At 57.9% G+C, this 18,860-nt stretch overlaps 2 protein-coding genes across 3 annotated transcripts in view; one reads left to right on the forward strand and one right to left on the reverse strand.

The window, feature by feature from the left end:
• The window catches only part of RABEP2 (rabaptin, RAB GTPase binding effector protein 2), a 12,961-nt gene extending 3,382 nt beyond the window's left edge, over nt 1-9,579 (forward strand). The window contains exons 3-13 of the mRNA XM_040463624.1: nt 1,687-1,835; nt 3,822-3,932; nt 4,021-4,368; nt 4,614-4,709; nt 4,801-4,899; nt 6,426-6,581; nt 7,654-7,831; nt 7,976-7,987; nt 8,075-8,130; nt 8,393-8,509; nt 8,931-9,579. Of these exons, the coding sequence (XP_040319558.1) occupies nt 1,687-1,835; nt 3,822-3,932; nt 4,021-4,368; nt 4,614-4,709; nt 4,801-4,899; nt 6,426-6,581; nt 7,654-7,831; nt 7,976-7,987; nt 8,075-8,130; nt 8,393-8,509; nt 8,931-9,032 (1,424 nt within the window). The 3' untranslated portion in view covers nt 9,033-9,579. The remainder of the gene's footprint in view (nt 1-1,686; nt 1,836-3,821; nt 3,933-4,020; nt 4,369-4,613; nt 4,710-4,800; nt 4,900-6,425; nt 6,582-7,653; nt 7,832-7,975; nt 7,988-8,074; nt 8,131-8,392; nt 8,510-8,930) is intronic.
• The window catches only part of ATP2A1 (ATPase sarcoplasmic/endoplasmic reticulum Ca2+ transporting 1), a 15,807-nt gene continuing 6,482 nt past the window's right edge, over nt 9,536-18,860 (reverse strand). Inside the window, exons 8-23 of one of the 2 annotated variants that reach the window (XM_040463615.1) lie at nt 18,426-18,723; nt 18,067-18,233; nt 16,314-16,402; nt 15,943-16,045; nt 15,611-15,742; nt 13,687-13,809; nt 13,340-13,558; nt 12,301-12,636; nt 11,876-12,096; nt 11,566-11,768; nt 11,334-11,419; nt 11,108-11,241; nt 10,829-10,946; nt 10,531-10,648; nt 10,248-10,292; nt 9,536-9,840 (exon numbers count right to left, since the gene is read on the reverse strand). In XM_040463615.1, coding sequence (XP_040319549.1) covers nt 10,288-10,292; nt 10,531-10,648; nt 10,829-10,946; nt 11,108-11,241; nt 11,334-11,419; nt 11,566-11,768; nt 11,876-12,096; nt 12,301-12,636; nt 13,340-13,558; nt 13,687-13,809; nt 15,611-15,742; nt 15,943-16,045; nt 16,314-16,402; nt 18,067-18,233; nt 18,426-18,723 — 2,352 coding nt within the window. In that variant the 3' untranslated portion in view covers nt 9,536-9,840; nt 10,248-10,287. The remainder of the gene's footprint in view (nt 9,841-10,247; nt 10,293-10,530; nt 10,649-10,828; nt 10,947-11,107; nt 11,242-11,333; nt 11,420-11,565; nt 11,769-11,875; nt 12,097-12,300; nt 12,637-13,339; nt 13,559-13,686; nt 13,810-15,610; nt 15,743-15,942; nt 16,046-16,313; nt 16,403-18,066; nt 18,234-18,425; nt 18,724-18,860) is intronic. The other variant, XM_040463614.1, reaches the window with a different exon arrangement.

Genomic DNA, 18,860 nt, shown 5'->3' on the forward strand with positions numbered 1-18,860 from the left:
AAAAAAAAAAAACAATAAAAAATAAAACTTCCTAAGAGAAACCAAGTGTGTCCTAAATATGATAATACAGGTTTCCCCCACTATGTAAAAGTAGAACATTGCAATGAAAATTTTCTAAGCCAAAATAGCATGTAAAGTGAAGAAACAATTACCATTAATTGACGTGGAAAATTGTTCGAGTGGTCCCAGACCCAAAAAATAGCCCCTCTTAGGCTTTTCTGATACTGTAGGAGACGTTTGGCTGATGAATGCAGAAAATAAATGGAGATAAAAGCACGGATGACCATAGACACAGTTCGAAGCTTTGATGCCCCCAGAGGCTGAATGTAGTGCCCTGGGAGCTTGCTGGGGCCACTCTTGCTGTTCCGGATATGTGCTGCCTCTGTCACGGATCCCTGTAAAACAAACACTACACACTGTTTTCACTTTTTGTCTGTTTTGTTTATTTTTTGTAAAAGTGAAAATCTTTGATTTCTCCTGGTAAAAGCAGGTAGTAATGTAGGATTATTGTAAAAACAAAGTGGTAGAATGGGAACTTTTGAAAAGTGGGGCACACCTGTAGTTGTCACGGTCACGATCATCATCCTAGTTAACATTTATTGAGCACTTACTGTGGGCCAGGCTCTGAGTTAAGTACTTTTTTTTTTTTTTTAAGTTTATTTTTTTTGTCGGAGAGGGGCAGAGAGAGAGAATCCCAAGCAGGCTCCGTGCTGTCAGCACAGAGCCCGACGCGGGGCCCGAACTCACGAACTGTGAGATCATGGCCTGAGCCGAAGTCGGACGCTTAACTGACAGAGCCACCCAGACGCCCCTCACCTAAAAGGTTTTTAAAAAGCCTTTTTAAAAAACGCTTAAAAAAAAAAAATTAAAAAGTGGCCCCGTTCCACCCACCATCACCTCTACCTCCCACTGACCTGTAGGATAAATCCAAACCCCTTGGTAGGGCGTGCACGGTCTCAAGAGCCATCCCCTGCCACCCTGTCCCCGCTTTCCAGCACGTCTCTGCGGGGGCCTTCACCCCAGCTCTTGCGACATGCCCACCGTGCCCCCGATACACCATCTACTTTCCCACCTCTGAGCCTCTGCTTGCACTGGTGCTGTGCTAGTGTGTCCTTCTTTCCGCCACCTGCTGGTGTCCTCTCGTGGCCAGGCAGGCGGAGTGAAGAGCTCCGTGCTCTAGGATCCACAAACCCCGGAGTGGTCCTCTTGGGGATGTTCTCCCGCTGCTTTGTCACTATTTCCGCAGCTTCCTTCCCGTCGGAACGTGGGCTTCTGGCGTCCGGGTTTGTGATTGATTCGTTTCTCTAGTTCCAGAGCCCCACGCGGAGTCTGGCCCAGAGTAAGAACGTACTACTGTCGTTGGAGGTTGATCGTTATTGGTACATATTAACAGGAGTAGATATCGTGTCTTCAGCCTTTGTTATGCACCGGGAGGAGGGCTGAACACCTTCCAGGTGTCATTTCATTTGATAACCCAGCGGTGTATTCGTAGTGTCCCCATTTTGCGACAGAGGACCCCGGCGCAGAGGCTCATGACCCGGGGCTGTCTGTCCACAGAGCCCACAGTCTCCATCGCTCCGGTGAATTGCCTCGCAGAGAGCGGCAGTGATAGAGCACCCCGTCCTCACCCCCAGGGAGGGCCAGCGCGCTGACCCTCCCTCTCCGCTGCCCTTCCTGCCCCTCCAGACTCCATCAGCAGCTATGAAGCCCAGATCACTTCTCTGAAGCAGCAGCAGCAGCAGGACTGTGAGGAGAAGGAGCGGGAGCTGGGGCGCCTGAAGCAGCTGTTGTCCCGGGCTCACCCCCTGGACTCCTTGGAGAAGCAGATGGAAAAGGTTGGGGTGACTTCCCCCCAGCCCCAGGATATGGAAAGATGTTGAGGCAGTCAAGGTGACCACGGGGCACAGGGATTGTCGGGCAGCTCGTTGGGAGCAGGGCACCCAGTCATAATTCTGGGTGTGGCATGTACTGGCTCCATACTTGGCAAGGTCCTGGCCCTGCCACTTTCTGGAGGGCTGGCCAGGTTTGTTTACTTCCAAAATGAAGGAGATCGTGTAGGCGGAAGGGAGCTGACACTTCAGGACAGCTTTCATACACAGGGCACTGTGATAACTGCGGGCCAGACCCCGTCTTTCCCCTGGAAGAGCGGTCCGTTAGACCCATTTCACAGATGAGTACAGTGGGGTTTGAAGGAGTTCAGTGGGTCTCCCCAGGTTGTGCGCATAAACAAAGCAGAGTGGGAATTTCAAAACCTAGGCAGTCTGGTTCTAAAATGTTTGTCTAGGCGGTCTGGTTTTTGTTCTTAATCTTTATGGCGCATCGCCCCCCCCCCCCATTACTACTGGTGTCATTAACAGGGGGTGGGAGCTGATTTGCTGATCTTTCAAAGCAAATTCACATCGTTCCCTCATTTCATGCACGAGGAAACTGAGGCTCGGGAAGTGTAGTAACCGGCCTGGGTAGAAAGACAAAGATCAAAATAGGAGCCCAAGAAAGGAGGCTGGTGACGCACGCACGGCTTGCGGGCAGAGGCTGCTGCTCGCGCTCAGAGTGTTGCTAGGGAGCAGTTACACAGGGTGGTGAGGGAGAGGGCTCTGCAGGGTGGAGGCCTGGTGCGGCGAGCAGAAGCACAGGGGGCCTAGAGACATGGCAGTTCAGCCCCGGCCCGCCTCCTGCGTCCTGCCGTCGTCCACCCAACGCATGGCATCCGCACAGCGTATACTCCCGGGCTTCAGATGGGACCGAAGTGTTTTGTTTGGGCCACGCGGGCCTCCCCTGCCTTTTGCAACTGTTCCCGCAAGGGATTTGGAGGGTTAAGCTGAGCTTGCTTGAGACAGGATTTTGAGTGATTGAAGAGGTAGAAATGGCATGGATTGGAAGAGGGAGGGTGGGTAACCGGCAGATTTCAGTCTTGGACAGCTGGGTAGGTGACCTAACGCCTAGAGGAGGAGAAACGTTGTCGTGAGTGGTTCAGATCTGGCTGTACTTGGATAGAGGAGCCTGTGTGACATTCAGGGATGGCCAGAGACCATTGCATTGGCTGTGCAGGTTCAGCAGGATCCCAAACCTGAAAGCAGACCAAAAAGAAATTGCTAGCAATGTAGGGGTGACGGGACTAAAGGACGTACTAGTTAGGATGAAATTTGAAAACCCAAACCAACAGTGGCTTAAATAAGATAGAAATTTATTTTCCTTACAGTCCACAGGTAGACATTCCAGGACTGATGCCAGGTCAACAAGTCACTAGGAGCCCAAGTTCCTTTTAGGTTACTGTCTTGCCGTAGGTGGCTTATTGCCTCATGGCCCAAGATGACTGCTGGAGTGCCAGCCATTATGTCCACATTCTAACCGTCGAGGAGGAGGGGGAGGAGTAAAGAAAAGCCCACCCTCTCCCTTTAAGGAGTTGCCCTGGAAGTTTGCATTTACGTCTCCTTTGCTGGAACTTGGTCGACTGGCCATGCTTAGTTACAGGGAAGGTGAGAAATGTGGATGGTGTTGTAGGATTTAGGGCATGCGCCCAACTATAAATGCAAGCTTCTGTGATAAAAGAAACAACTGAAAATGGATGTCAGGGAAGGAAAGAATGAGCGAGTGGGTACCAGGAAGATAGTCGCGACTTTGGCTTCTTTACCTGCCGTGTGACCTGGGCAAGTCGCGTAAGCTCCCCAAGCCTCTGTGTTTTTATCTTTAAAATGGGGAGGCCCGGCACCCTCTTGGGAGGGTTAGAAGGGCTGACATGCTTGGAGAGAAGGCTCAGAACAGACCCTAGGGGTCCAGTAGTCGGGAGGTGGACGGCTGCTGCCCAACCTCCCTTCCTCCAGGCCCACGAGGACTCAGAGAAGCTTCGGGAGATCGTGCTGCCCATGGAGCAGGAGATTGAGGAGCTGAAGGCGAAACTGCTCAGGGCAGAGGAGCTCATTCAAGAGATCCAGGTGAGGGGGCGGCCGGGGGGGTTGCTGCGGGAAGAGGGGGCGCCGCAGGACCCCGGCCCCCCAGCCTCTTCCCTGCCCCTTCCCCTAGAGACGGCCCCGGCCTCCCCCTTCCTTACACGGCTCCACGGAGTTGCTGCCCCTGTCCCGGGACCCATCGCCCCCGCTGGAGCCTCTCGAGGAGCTGAGTGGAGACGGGGGTGCGGCGGCCGAAGCCTTCGCCCACAACTGTGACGATAGCGCTTCCATCTCTTCCTTCTCCCTCGGTGGTGGGGCCGGCAGCACGTCCCTGCCCCGCAGCCGCCAGGGCCTGAGCCCCGAGCAGGAAGAGACCGCCTCTCTGGTGTCCACGGGCACCCTGGTCCCCGAGGGCATCTACCTGCCCCCTCCTGGTTACCAGCTCGTCCCGGACAACCAGTGGGAGCAGCTGCAAATGGAGGTGAGTGGAGGGGGCGGAGCGGCCTGCCCACGTGCTCGCATCCACCTCCCCCTTCCCCGGATGCTCCCCGGGCACCCCCCCGCCCCTGGAGCTCGAACTGGGGCTCAGGCAACAGAGGCAGGGTGACCGGCTGAGAGATGCCGCCCCCCCCCCCACCCCGAGATGTAGAAGGCAGGCCCAAGGGGCATGGTGAGGAGGGCAGGCCTCCGCTCGGAGGCTGAGACCGAGGCCGGCATCCGTGGCAGGGCCGGCAGCTGCAGAAGGACCTGGAGACCGTCAGCCGAGAGCGGGACGAGCTGCAGGAGGGCCTGAGACGGAGCAACGAGGACTGCGCCAAGCAGGTGGGTCCCGCTCTGCCGCAGCCCCAGCAGGGCCCCCGGCGGCGGCCTGCCTCCTGGCCCCGACCTCACCCTCACCTCCTTCCACCCACAGATGCAAGTGCTCCTGGCCCAGGTCCAGAACTCAGAGCAGCTGCTGCGGGCCCTGCAGGGGACCGTGAGCCAGGCCCAGGAGCGGGTTCAGCTGCAGATGGTGAGGGCTGGGGGCCGGGCCCGAGGTAGAGGAGCGTGACGGGGATTGGCCGAGAGGGGCACGTGGAAAGGTCAAGACACCTGTCCTGCCCCGCCCCCCGGCGGCTCAGGCTGTGCCCTGGAGTTGGTGTCCGTCGGGCGCGCGAAGGGTTTCCAGGGCACCGGGCGCTGCGCTCAGAGCAAGGGTTCTGCGTTCGCACGGGGCCCCCCCCCACGCACCAGCTCGGTGATCCTGAACTGACCCCACAAGCTTGGAGCCTCTGCCTCGGCTCCTTGAAATCGAGATGGTGGGACCTGGCGTGCACAGTCGTGCGGCTTAAAAGCAAGGCTTGCATGGGGCGCCTGGGTGGCGCAGTCGGTTAAGCGTCCGACTTCAGCCAGGTCACGATCTCACGGTCCGTGAGTTCGAGCCCCGCGTCAGGCTCTGGGCTGATGGCTCGGAGCCTGGAGCCTGTTTCCGATTCTGGGTCTCCCTCTCTCTCTGCCCCTCCCCCGTTCATGCTCTGTCTCTCTCTGTCCCAAAAATAAATAAACGTTGAAAAAAAAAAAATTAAAAAAAAAAAAAAATAAAAGCAAGGCTTGCAGAACCGGATACTCCCCGAGTCCAGCCGGGAAACGTACGTGATTCTCCCGGGCCAGGTGTAGACAGGAAGGCGCGCTGCGGCCGAGCCGAGAGGACCGCAAAGGGCGCCGCTGCCCCTCGGCTCTGTGACTGGAGCCACATGGGAATGCGGGCTCGATGCTGCCAGGTTTTCTGATTTGTCCAGAGAAGCCAGAAGCCTGGGTATTTGCGTGCTGTCTCCTGACTTTTAAAGTTGACAACTAATTAAAAAAAATTTTTTTAACGTTTGTTTTTGAGAGAGAGCGCGCGCGTGTGCGTGTGCAAGTGGGGGAAGGGCAGAGATACAGGGAGACACAGAATCCGAAGCAGGCTCCAGGCTCCAAGCTGTCAGCACAGAGCTTGACAGGGGGCTCAAACCCATGAGCCGCAAGATCATGACCCGAGCTGAAGTCAGACACTTAGCCGACTGAGCCACCCAGGCGCCCCTAAAGTTGGCACGTAATTGAAGCTTAAAAACAACCAAAAAAAAGCACGGACCAAATAAAACACTCGAGGTGGCCCTCCACTTGTGACCTCCAAGCCACCGAGGCAGGTGTATAAAGGGGATGCCTGGGTGGCTCGGTCGGTTGAGCATCTGACTCCTGATTTCGTCTCTGGCCATGATCTCACGGTTTGTGAGTTCGAGCCCCACATCGGGCTCTGTGCTGATGGCGTGGAGCCTGCTTGGGATTCTGTCTGCCTGTCTCTCTGTGTCTCTCTCTGCCCCTTCCCATTCACGCTCTCTCAAAATAAAAAATTAAAAGAAGAGTGTATAAGAAGCTTGGGGGTCAAAGGCACTTAATAAAGGGTGCTTCTTCCTTTCTCAGCAGCGGAGGGTGTCAGGAGGAGGGGTCAGGGTTTGGCCTCACGGGGCTCTGGCGACACCCTGTCCCCCTCATCCCCTCCTACTGACTATGCATCCCCAGGCAGAGCTGGCCACATCACACAAGTGCCTGAGCCACGAGGTAAAGCGGCTGACTGAGGAAAACCAAGGACTCCGGGCCGAGCAGCCGCTGTCTTCAGCCCCCCGGGGCCTGGAACAGGATGAGGGTCACGAGGAGTCACTGCCCAGCTTGGTGCCGGTAAGGGGAGTGTGGGTGCTGACAGCCCGGGGCCCCCCTGCTGGCCCTTATCCTCCACGCATAGCAGAGCATTGGCCTGGGACCATCCCCCCTTCCCAGCCTCGGTGTAAAGAGAAGATGAGTTTGCAGAGCACTTGACGTGAAGGAGGCAGTGATTTGACTGTTGTTGTTTGTTTTTTTTTTTTTTTAGTTTTTAAATGTTTATTTATTTTTGAGAGAGAGAGAGAGAGACAGAGCAAGAGTGGGGGAGGGCAGAGAGAGAGGGAGACACAGAACCTGAAGCAGGCTCCAGGCTCCGAACTGTCAGCACAGAGCCCGGCGCGGGGCTCGAACTCACGAACTGTGAGATCACGACCTGAGCTGAATTGGACGCTTAACCGGCTGAGCCACCCAGGTGTCCCTGGTTTGTTATTTTGAAGCGAGAGCCACAAAACTGAATTCATCGTCATCTTGGTTTATTACCAAGCTGTGTTCGTTGACCTGTGCGTGGCTCTGTGGACTGAGTTCATTAGGAACCTGAAGGTCACCCGGAACCCTTGCCCACCCTGAGAGCTACGGCCTCTGTCTCCTTCCGTGCGCCCCCGTAAACCCCTGGGTTCTGTTTCTGCCGTCCTGACCTTTGATTGAACTAAGGGTAATCCTACAACTCGGTGTCCCCATGGGACTGTGGAGGACTCTCAGTGTCTCTGAGATCCTGGTGGATCCCCTGTCGTTCTCTTGCTCTCTTTTGGTATCATTTTTGTTGTTCTGCATGCGCGTCTGTCCAAATAGCGCAGTGCTAACTTTTGTTTTCTGAGCATTACAAAACGGTGTCCCGCTCTAGGCAATTTTCGGGAACTTTCTGCCCTCAGCGCCGTGCCGGCGGGTCCCTCCAGCCCTGGCGGTGTGGCCGCTGTAACGTGTTCACTGCCGGCTCTGTCCGTCCACTCTCCTTGGGAGCGGCCACGGGGGTCCTTTCCCCTTTTCAGTTCCCTCCCTCCGTTCCTTTGTCCCCTTCCCCACCCCGTCCCCATCGGGCTGCTGGCCCCTGTGGCCTCCGGCCCGCCGGGTGGGTGACCGGCCTCCCTTGCAGGAGCTGCAGCAGCTGGTGCACCACACGAGGCAGGAGGCGCGGGCCCAGCAGCAGGCCCGGGAGCACGAGGCTGAGCGCCTCCGGATTGAGATCGTGACGCTCCGGGAGGCGCTGGAGGAGGAGACTGCGGCCAGGGCCAGCCTGGAGGGGCAGCTGAGGGTGCAGCGGGAGGAGACAGGTGAGGGCGGAGGAGGGGAGCCGCCCCGGCCTCGACCCCAGGGAGGCTGACCTCCCCACAGGGGAGCACCCGGGCACCAGTTGGGGAGAGAGAGGAGACCGCGTAAGAACAAGCCTTGACCTCTCTTTTTTCCTTTCCACGCAGAGGTGATGGAGGGTGAGTATGGGCTGGAGCCTGGCCGGGCGGCGGTGGGGGGGGGGGTGTGGCGCGGGTCTGACGTCCGGCCCCTGCCTGACTTCCCAGCCTCCCTGTGCAGCCTGAGGACGGAGATGGAGCGGATCCAGCAGGAACAGAGCAAGGTGAGGCTGGACTCCGGAGCCAGACTCCATGACGGCGGGAGGGGCGGCAGCGTGGAGACCCCCACCGGCCTCTCCCGCCCTTTCTGTCGCCTTTAGGCCGGGTGGCAGGAAGACCCCGAGGTAGCCACCGGGCTCCGGCCTCACAGAAGAGGTCAGGGTCAGGGACAGTGTGGAAGGGGCACCCCTGTCCAGACATCTTGTTTCCTTGGCCGCACGCCATCCCATCTGGTGCCAGCCCCAGCTCTGCGTCCTGTCCCCCCAGGCCCAGCTCACAGACCTCCTCTCAGAACAGAGGGCCAAGGTGCTGCGGCTGCAGGCTGAGCTGGAGACCAGTGAACAGGTGCAGAGGGATTTTGTACGACTGTCCCAGGCCCTGCAGGTACAGTGTGTCCCCTTCCCATCAGGCTGGCATGATCCAGGTGGCTTGTTCTAGATCCTGCGAGGACAGCCTTCCAATTAGGGGAGTTCCCTTCCTCTTCCCGAGGCCGGCGTCCTCCTCTCCTCTGAGTTATTGCTCAAAAGAAATTGAAGGCCGTGCGTGTCTGTCTTTGGACACGTGGAGTCCTTGGCCCAGAGCCTGGCATGCCACGTGTGTCAGCCCCACCTGCCCAGCCCGCGCTGCATCAGGCCACTCTGTCAGGACCCATTTCTTCCCTTGGACCCACTTTCACTGTGGGCTGGGAAGATGGGGCGCCTGGGTGTACTGGTCCCGGGCCCTCGTCCCTTGGAGGGCTGGCAGGTGGGGCGGGGGCTACGTTTCCCCGCCAAGCACCCTTCTCCTGCCTCGCCGGACCCCACAGGTGCGCCTAGAACGGATCCGCCAGGCCGAGAGTCTGGAGCAAGTGCGCAGCATCGTGGATGAGGCGCCCCTCAGGGACATCAGGGACATCAAGGACACCTGAGGGGCTAGCACCCACCCACCCCGGGGGAGACTGCCTTTCCCCACTCCTGAACCAAGAGGCCTGGGCTTTGGGGGTCTCGGGATAGTGTCTTCATCCTCCCCAAGCCTAGGGTTGAGGTGCCGGGGCCGCCGCTTCCCTGTCTCTCTAGCGCCTCCTCCCAGGGGTGGCTGGCCTCCTGCCCCCAAGGATGACGCCTGGGTGGGAGTCCCAGCCCCCTCCGGGAACCAAAGGTGCAGGCTTAGCCCTGCGGCCTCCTGGCTGCCATGCTGCCTCCTGGGTCCTGGTCCTCCTGCCGCTGTCTCCTGAGCCAGAGTAATAGCCACATCGCTTCCCCGACGCACAGCCGAGCTGTGAGCGGCAGCTGGGGGCCTCTGGCGCGTGGCCGCGGGTCCCTCCACCCGTGCACCCCGGGACGGGCAGCTGCTCTCTGGACCGCATGACACTAAGATGCTTGTCCCCAGGGGCCCAACCCAGGCCCCAAGATGTGCACAGAGGCCAGGCCAGACTTTTCTGTCATTTATTTTCAATAAATAAGCAGCTCAGCTCAGTCCGTCGCCTTGTCCCTGCAAGCCCCGTGGGGTTGGGGAGGGGAGGTTTTCCAAGAGCAGGAGGGAGGGAAGGTGGGCTGTTGAGGGGGTTGGAAAAGTGAAAGGGACCATGGTGTTTATAAACAGAAAAACGTTGGGGGTGGGGGGACGGGGAGGGCACGTGGGAGTCTGTGCCACACTCTGCCTGAAGATGCGTCACTATCAGGGCGGGGAAGAAGGGGCAAAAAGGACTGATTACTTCCTTCTTTCATCTTCCGGATCTGGAAGGAGAAAGGGAAGGATGAGGCAGGGGGTGGGAGAGGAGGGGCAAAGTCCCTCCCGGGCTCTGTGTCCCCCGGCCCCTGGCACACTCACCTGGAGGGTCTCCCCAGCCCCCTGGACTCACCTGTGTCCCAGAGCCCACTCCTCCCCAGCACTGTAGCCCGGGCAGACAGCTCAGCGCCCAGAGCAGCGCAGCCCAGCACGCACCGTGCTGCCCGAGGCGGGGTGCCGCCGACCTCACAGTGAGGGCAGCAGCCCGCCTGGCCCCGGAAGCGTGGCAGCGGCAGTGGCAGCAGGGGCTCCAGGTGGAGCAGCGAGCGCAAGTGACCTCAGGCGCCACCGAGGGGGAGAGGGGGACGCGCGGGGGGCACAGCAGCTAGGGGCGAGGGCGAGAGGGGGGCGATACCTGTGACACGGTTCAAAGAGATGGAGGAGGGGGAAACGGGTTATCCTATGGCCAGAGAGGACAGAGAGATGGTTACGGAGGGCGGGGGCGGGCGCGGAGGGCCAAGAGGGCTAAGGGGGCTGCGGGTGCCTGCACAGGTGCAGGGGAGTGGGGGCCTGGGGAAGGGGCCAGAGCACCCAGCTGAGAGGGGGGGGGGGGGGGGCCGCCCCCCTGCGCCGCGCGGGGGGGGGGGCCGGGGGGGGCCGGGGGCGAACGGGGCGCCGAGGCGGGGGGCGTGGCTTACCCTCTAGGTAGTTCCGAGCAATGAACTTGAGGAGCTCATCGAGCAGGATGACTGGAAATGAGATCTTGAGGACCATGAGCCACTGGGTGCAGTCCAGGGCCTGGAGCTTGAAGATCATCTGGAGGGGGCGGGGGAGGGGCAGGCGGGGGTGGTGAGGACCAGCGCTGCCCCCGGGAGGGAGGGGACAGCCCAGAGCCCCGGGAGGAACCACCCGGGTCTGACGCCCTCCTCTGTCAGTGCCCCAGCCTACGAAGGCTTCCTGAGGGGCAGAGCAAGGTCCCCGGCAGAGGAGGCTCACCGGCAGAGGGTCGACATAGAGGATGAGGAAGTGCAGGGACATGGACAGGCAGATGGAGCCCAGCAGCCAGATGTTCACCCAGGGCGGCATCCGCAGAAGGGACTGGTTCTCAGACAGGCTGTGGGGTGGAGGCCGGGTGGAGGCAGAGGGGGGCAGAAGAAAGCAGTGGTGAGCGGAGAGAGGACAGGGAGGACACGGTGGCCTGTGGGAGGCGGCAGGGGTGGGTGGGAGGCGGCAGGGGTGGGTGGGAAGCGGCAGGGGTGGGTGGGCAGGCCCCACCTGTTGAGAGCGTTGCACATTTCAATGGTAACCAGCACGGACAAGGCCATGGTCATGGGCTGGGGGGCCTCAAAGACCTCGCAGTCCACGCCCTCAAAGTTGGCGTTTTCCTCGTGGCACTGCATGAAGTGAGTCTGCAGGGGGAGGATTGAGGAGCTGGGATCCCACAGAAGCCTCCACGCCACCCTCTTGCTCCTCACCCTCCTCCCGCCTCTGTCCTCCCTACCAGCTGGCTGTAAGTGACATGAGGCCCGTCATCTGCATACAGGAACCACCAGGCAGCCGCTCCCACAGTGGCCGCACCCACGTAGCCTGTGATAGAGACGGGAGAGGGGAGGCGTCAGGAGGGCTCCTGGCCATGAACAGCTGGTTGAGGAAGAGGGCCCCTCGAGTTGGCTGCATCAGGGAGCAGGTGTCCCGGAGGGTTGGGAAGGATTGTGGGGTCCCGTCCTGCTCACCCCCAATTGCCATGTAGCGGAAGAAGAGCCAGCCACTGATGAGGGGCTCCTTGGGGCTCCGGGGAGGCCGGTCCATGATGTCCAGGTCTGGTGGGTTGAAGCCCAGGGCTGTGGCCGGGAGCCCGTCAGTCACCAAGTTCACCCACAGCAGCTGCACAGGGATCAGGGCCTCAGGCAGTCCTAAGGCGGCGGTCAGGAAGATGCTGCCAGAAGGAGGGGGTCACACGTCCATCCTGCCTCCGGACCTGGGGTCGCCCCCCACCCCCACCCAGCCCTGGGTTCCTCCGCGGTGCCCTCCCTGGCCGCTCACCAGACCACCTCGCCCACGTTGGAGGAGATGAGGTAGCGGATGAACTGCTTCATGTTGTTGTAGATGGCGCGGCCCTCCTCCACCGCAGCCACGATGGTGGAGAAGTTGTCGTCGGCCAGCACCATCTCGGAAGCGGTCTTGGCCACGGCGGTGCCGGATCCCATGGCGATGCCGATCTCGGCCTTCTTCAGGGCAGGGGCATCGTTGACACCATCACCTGTCTGAGGGGAGAAAGCGAAGGTGGGATGTGAAGCCTGGCACACACCCCTCCTCCGGGGTTGACCCTCCCCTGTGCATCTGGCCAGGGTCCCCGCTCAGTCCCCCGGAGCCCCCAGCTCTCGAGACCATCATCTCAGGGGACTCTGTGCAGACTGCTCGTCGCCCATGCACGTGGGCCCCGCCGCGCAGCCCTGCCGTCCCCTCACCATGGCCGTGATCTCATCGTAGGACTGCAGATACTCCACGATCTTCGACTTATGGGAGGGCTCCACACGGGCGAAGCAGCAGGCGCGACGGCAGGCCTCCCGCTGTTCCGCCAGGGGCAGGTCGTCAAACTCCCGGCCGGTGTAGGCTCGGTCAGCCACCTCCTCGTTCTCCCCAAAGATGCCGATTCGTCGGCAGATGGCAATGGCTGTGCCCTTGTTGTCCCCGGTGATCATGATGACTCGGATTCCGGCATCCCGGCACAGCTGAATAGAGCCCATGACCTCCTTGCGGGGTGGGTCCAGCATGCCCACCACGCCGACAAATGTCAGGTCCGTCTGGGGAGACAGCAGAGAGCGACAGGGTTGGGGAAGGACTCGGAAAATGAGCTGGGGAGGAAGCTCAGGGGGAAATGGGGAGAAAGCTGACCCTGGGCCCGGTGTGTAAATCCCAGGGGGGCCTCAGAAGCCCAGGGGCAAGAGATCCTCCCTGTTCACACGTGCGCCTGCAGGCCCGACGCCGCCAAGCCCGTCGTCGCTGATAGACCGTGTGCATTTCAGGGCAAGAACTCGAGCTGAGAGGACAGTGGCTTCTGCCCTCAGGAGGGCCACTCACTCAGTCTACAGCTTTGAGCAAATCCACGCTACCTGCCGGGCCAAGGGGTCCCGTCTGGAAAACGAAGGGAGTGGACTTTGGTGCTATTGAGAGAGCCAGTCCACTGCAAGATAAGGCGCTTGCACCAGAATTCAGGTCTATGCCCTGCTTCTCGAATCAGGAATACCTCACTCTGGAAACACATCGGCAGAACCAAGAATGCCCGGTGACCGAGTGGCTCTCTGTTCTGTCTGCAAGCGCCGCGCCTCACTTCACACAGGTCCATGATCACAAGCAAAGTAGTACTGGACTAGGGGATTCCTAAGGCTCTTTCAGATTCTAGGTCCTGTCCTGTGATTCTAGGGCCCGTGCGAAGTAGGAAAGGACCGGGGCGGTGCAGGGGTGAGGCGGATGACTCTGGGGTGACGGGAGGCTTCGTCTGCTCACCTCGTACTCCATGAACCTGGCAGAGTCATCCAGGATCATCTCCTCTCGCTTCGGGGGGCTGTCCCGGGTGGCCAGGGCCAGGCAGCGCAGGGTATCCCGGCCAGTGCCCCACTCCTTGATCACGGACAGGATCTTGTCCTTCACCGGCCCTGTAATCGGCACGCGGGTGGTGCCAACTCGCACGTAGTTACAGCGGTCGATGACCCCCTCAGGGGCACCCTAGGAGACCAGAATGTCTCTCAGAGACTACTGTCTTTCTTCCAGGGCACAGTGACAGGGGGCAGGGATAGGAGAGGGCCTCGGGATTCGGAAGAAGAGGAGGACCGAGGCACATTCTGATTTCTGACCTTGACAAACATCTTGTTGCCCACGGCAGCCCGGGATTTGGCCGGGGAGCAATAGACAGACATGGACTTCCGGTCTCGGGAGAACTCCAGGGTAAATTCCTTCTTCATTAGCTGGCGGATCACCTGGGAGAGAGGAAGACAGACAGGAAGAGGCCAGACGTGAGGCTGGTGGAATCAGAACGATGATGTTGTGCCTGAAGGGCAGAGTCCCAGACCCCTTAAAACACAGTCAAAAAGGATCCGGAGGTCAGAGCAGATCCCAGGCTGTCTCAGACTGAAGCTCAGGCTGGTACCTACGGCACAAATGGACAGAATTCCAAGGCTGCTGGGGCCACCTTCTTACAGCATCCAGTTTAAAGCCCAGCAGAAACAGGAGGGCACAATATGGCACTACCTGGTAGAACTTTCCGTGATGATGGGAATGTTCTGTGATCTGACCCATCCAACATGGCACAGTTGAGCACGGTTATTGGGCATGGAAAATGTGGCTAGTGCAGGGGAAGAACTGGGTTTTTACTTTTATTTAATCTTAACTAATTCAAATGGAAATGACTACACGTGGGCTCCTAGAGACGTGTCATCGGACAACGCAGACCCAGTAGCCTGGCACGCTGTAATAAGCACTCCACGAAATCAGTGAGAGCCTTTTTTCATCAGATGCATCATAGACACTTCAGAGTAAACCAGGAATGACAGTAACAATAAATAAGAGAGAAGCTGATGCTTATATTAAAGCAGCAATGAGCATTTTACATATACAAAAAACAGAAAAAAAGAATGAGTGAGGGGCGCCTGGGTGGCTCGGTCGGTTAAATGTCCGACTTTGGCTCAGCTTCGATCTCACCGGTCGTGAGTTTGAGCCCCTGCGTCAGGCTCTCTGCTGTCAGTGCAGAGCACACTTCACATGCTCTGTCCCCTCTCTCTCTGCCCCTCCCCTGCTTGCACACACATGCAAAAATAAATAAACATTTTAAAAATATTTCTTTCAAGGGGTGCCTGGGTGGCTCTTTCAGTTGGGCGTCCGACTTCGGCTCAGGTCATGATCTCACAGTCTGTGGATTCGAGCCCTGCGTTGGGCTCTGGGCTGACAGCTCAGAGCCTGGAGCCTGCTTTGGATTCTATGTCTCCCTCTCTCTCTGCCCCTCCCCTGCTCATGCTCTCTGTCTCTCTCTCTCTCTGTCTCTCAAAAATAAACGTTTAAAATGGGGCGCCTGGGTGGCGCAGTCGGTTAAGCGTCCGACTTCAGCCAGGTCACGATCTCGCGGTCCGTGAGTTCGAGCCCCGCGTCGGGCTCTGGGCTGATGGCTCAGAGCCTGGAGCCTGTTTCCGATTCTGTGTCTCCCTCTCTCTCTGCCCCTCCCCCGTTCATGCTCTGTCTCTCTCTGTCCCAAAAATAAATAAATGTTGAAAAAAAAATTTTTAAAAATAAATAAACGTTTAAAAATAAAAAAAAATATTTCTCTCAAAAATAATTTTTCTCTCTCAAAAATAAACATTTAAAAAAAAAGGAATGAGCGATGCTGAAAACACAATATAGAAGAGGAACTTGATATACACATTAAGTAAATATTAATCCATAGAATGGAGTTTGTTCATCTGGACAAGGGGAAGCACCGCGATGGAGGGCTTGTGCTTTGTGTGCCCAGCTCCGTCCCTTCCACCTAGGGACACGCAGGAGGAAGTGCCATCCAGGGGCGCTGCAGTTGGCGGTGGAAAGTCCAGGGGCAGGAGGTTCCACCCAGAGCCAGCCTGGCCAAGAAAAGCTGTGGAGAGGCCGTCTGCTTGTGCTGACTGGGGTCCTGGCATGGGGCACAAGGCCCTGCCGGGCCGGACCGGGGGCCTCTGTGTCCTGAGGTTCCCTGGATCCTGGCCTGTGCGAGCCGGGGTGAAGGAGGACCCCACGGGAGGCAGCGCGCAGACTCACTGAGTTGCAGGCGTTGGCCCGCTCCACTTTTGAGAGGCTCCTCACGTCTGTGCTGAACACATTCATCTTCTCCACCAGGGTGGTGAGCGCCGTCTCTGTTGCCTCACCCACCTTCTCGTAAACACCTTTGGCCTGAGAGGACAGAGGAGGAAGAGCAAGTAGGTGCCCTGTGCTCCCGGCCCCTCGCTCCCACCTCTCGCGCCCGCCGTCCCCCTTCCACCCAGGCCAGGACAGGACTCGGGACAAGGCAGGCCCTTCCCCTGTGGCCTGCTGAGGAGGCCTGAGTCAGTGGGAAGGGGGTGGAGGGGCTGCCTCTGGCGTGGAGAGGTTACCTCGTTGAAGTCCAAGGAGGAGTCATTGCAGAGGGCACAAATGGTGGCCAACTCCACCAGCCCATCATACTGCCCTGAGCGGACTGGCTTATCATTCTTCAAGCTGGCAGCGGGGCAGGGAGGAAGGAAGGAAAAGAGACAGGGAGAGAAGAACAGGGACTGAGATGCAGAGAGAACGTGGGGAAAGCGGCGAGGGACAGTCAGGGACACGGCAACTGACATGGAGGTCAGGTGGGAGAGAGAACAAGGTTGGGGCAGAAGAGGAGACGAGAAGAAGGACAAAACTAGAGGCAGGGCCCCAGGGAGAGAAGTGGAGGGTGTGTGTCTGGGGGGTGGCGAGAAGCTAAGGGGAGAGCTTTGGGGGGACTTACACCTCTCCTTCCGGAGCGTAAGTGGAACCAGTGATGGAGAACTCGTTCAGGACACAGATGTTTCCGTCCACCTTGTCGATAATAAACATCTACAGGGAGAAGGGCAGGCACACAGAGGTCTGTCACCATCCCCGAAGGCCAGTGCCCTGTCCCATGCTCACAGACTAATGGGAGACTCCTGGCTGCTTGCCTCCCCTCTCCTGGTACTCCCTTGCCACCATTCTCCGGGTTCAGCGTTAGTGGCCCCAAAATAAGTCATTGGTTTCTGCAGGCCACCACTGGAGGCTCCTTCAGATCAGTTAATAAAAAGCGACCTGCACGGTAAAAGGTGCTTGCGGCCAGATCTTCCAGTTTTGCAGGAAGAGCCAGAAAGTCAGGTTATTTTCCTGTGCCATCTCCAGACTTTCAAATGAGGGCAATCAATTCATTTTTAGGGAACAGGACAGGAGCCCAGTTGCAGAAGCCTGCGGTCTGGCTTTGAAGCCTGGGCTCTGGAAGGTCCCAGAGAGGAGCAAGCCTGCTCTGAGCTATAGCCAGCGGGGAAAGGATGGGGCTAAAGACGAGTTCCGAGATAAAGCGGTTCTGTGGTCAAGTTAAATTTGCAAAACTCTGGGTTAAAGAAAGCGGAATCCACCCTCTTGACGGTCAGCGTTCTCCAAGGCTTTCAAATGCCAGCAAGCATGTGGGTGTCCCCAAAGGAGCTAAGGGTACAGCTGTCCTCGCCTGACCACACGGCCCTCGATTCTCAGAACAATTTATTCTTCCTGGATATGCCAGCCCCCGGAACTCTGCTTAGAGCCGGGGTTCTCTGCCTGGGGTCCATGAATGAGACCCCCGACCCCAACCCTCTGCCAAGAGGTCTGTGAACTTTGATGGCAAAACAAAAAACAAAAAACAAAAAAACCTCTCTTATTTTCTGACATTGAGCATTTCCTTCCAATTATGAATGCAGGCAATGGACCACATCAGTATTAGCAACAGCCGTGCCTTTGCCACCAGTGTGATCACAGATACTTTCTGCATTGCTGCAGAACCCTCACAATAGCATCTCTGCTCATCGCGGCTTCCTGCTACTTAATGCGTTAGTTCCAAAGCCTGTGTGTGACCAAATCACAAATTTGTTTTTAAAATGTTTTGGTAACTGTATTGCAATCACCGGTTTCCCTGCAACCCGATGCATTTTTTTAAACAGAATCCTATGTATTTTCTTTTCTACATTTCAACTGTTGTCCATACTGCCAAAGAGTCTGAGCCCGGGGAGCCTGGGAGGCTCAATCGGTAAAGCGTCAGATTCTTGGTTTCGGCTCAGGTCATGATCTCGTGGTTCGTGAACACTGACAGTGCAGAGCCTGCTTGGGATTCTCTTTCTTTCCCTCTCTCTATCCCCCACCACCGCCCCTCCCCTGCTCATGCTCTCTCTCTCTCTCTCTTTCTCAAAAGTAAATAAAGAAAAAAGAAAGAAAGGAAAAGAAAAGAAGAGAAAAGAGAAAGAAAAGATTAAGAGCCCTGGTTTAGGAAATGCTGTTCAAGTTTCGTGTGGCCATGGAGGACCATTCTAGCAGGTGGGGTGAGCAGAGGGGTCTCTCTCAGCCTTTTTCGCAGCTGGCCGATCACACTCTACCTGCCCTCTGATAATTTGTTTCCCCAGCCAGAATGAGAAGCTGCCAGTGAGGAAGGGGTAACCCCATCTTTGAAGGGCTCATTTCATCCCAAAGGCAGTCTTCGGAGAGGGAGCTGCCCCCCCTTCCCTGACCTTGCAGACAGACATCTGGTTGGTGGTGAGGGTGCCCGTCTTGTCGGAACAGATGACGGAGGTGCAGCCCAGAGTCTCCACGGAGGGCAGGCTCCTCACGATTGCATTTTTCTTTGCCATCCGCCGGGTGCCCAAGGCCAGGCAGGTGGTGATGACCGCAGGAAGGCCTGTGGGGAGGAAGAGGAAGGAGTGAGGACTCAGTGACAGGGGAGAGAGGGAGACCTTGTGTGGTAGGCTGAATAATAGCTCCCAAGGCAATCAGGTCCCAATCCCTGGAACCTGTAAACGTTACCCTACTTGGAAAAGGGGTCTTTGCAGATTAGATTAGCAGATGGGAGGAGAGAGAGAGCTCGCCATACCTTCTGGGATTGCGGCCACAGCCAGGGCCACGGCAATCTTAAAGTAGTAGATGGCACCCCGCAACCAGGAGCCGCCGTGGACGGGATCATTGAAATGGCCGATGTTGATGAGCCAGACGGCCACACAGATGAGGGAGATGACCTTGGAGAGCTGCTCCCCAAACTCATCCAGCTTCTGCTGCAGAGGGGTTTTGTCCTGTTCCGTGGCAGCCATCTGGTCACGGATCTTCCCAATCTCGGTGCTCACACCAGTAGTGGCCACGATGCCTAAGGCCTTGCCAGCTGCGATGTTGGTACCCTGAGAGGGTGAATGAGAGGCGAGGAATCAGGCGAGAGGAGACCCTCACGCTGCATCCTCCGAACTGCAGGCCTCATCTCTTCTCATGCCGCCATGTCCCTCCCACACCGGGGCCTCTGGCTTGAGCACACGACAGC

This window comes from Herpailurus yagouaroundi, unplaced genomic scaffold, assembly GCF_014898765.1.
Source record: "Herpailurus yagouaroundi ecotype Mexico unplaced genomic scaffold, PumYag 410, whole genome shotgun sequence".
NCBI lineage: Eukaryota > Metazoa > Chordata > Mammalia > Carnivora > Felidae > Herpailurus > Herpailurus yagouaroundi.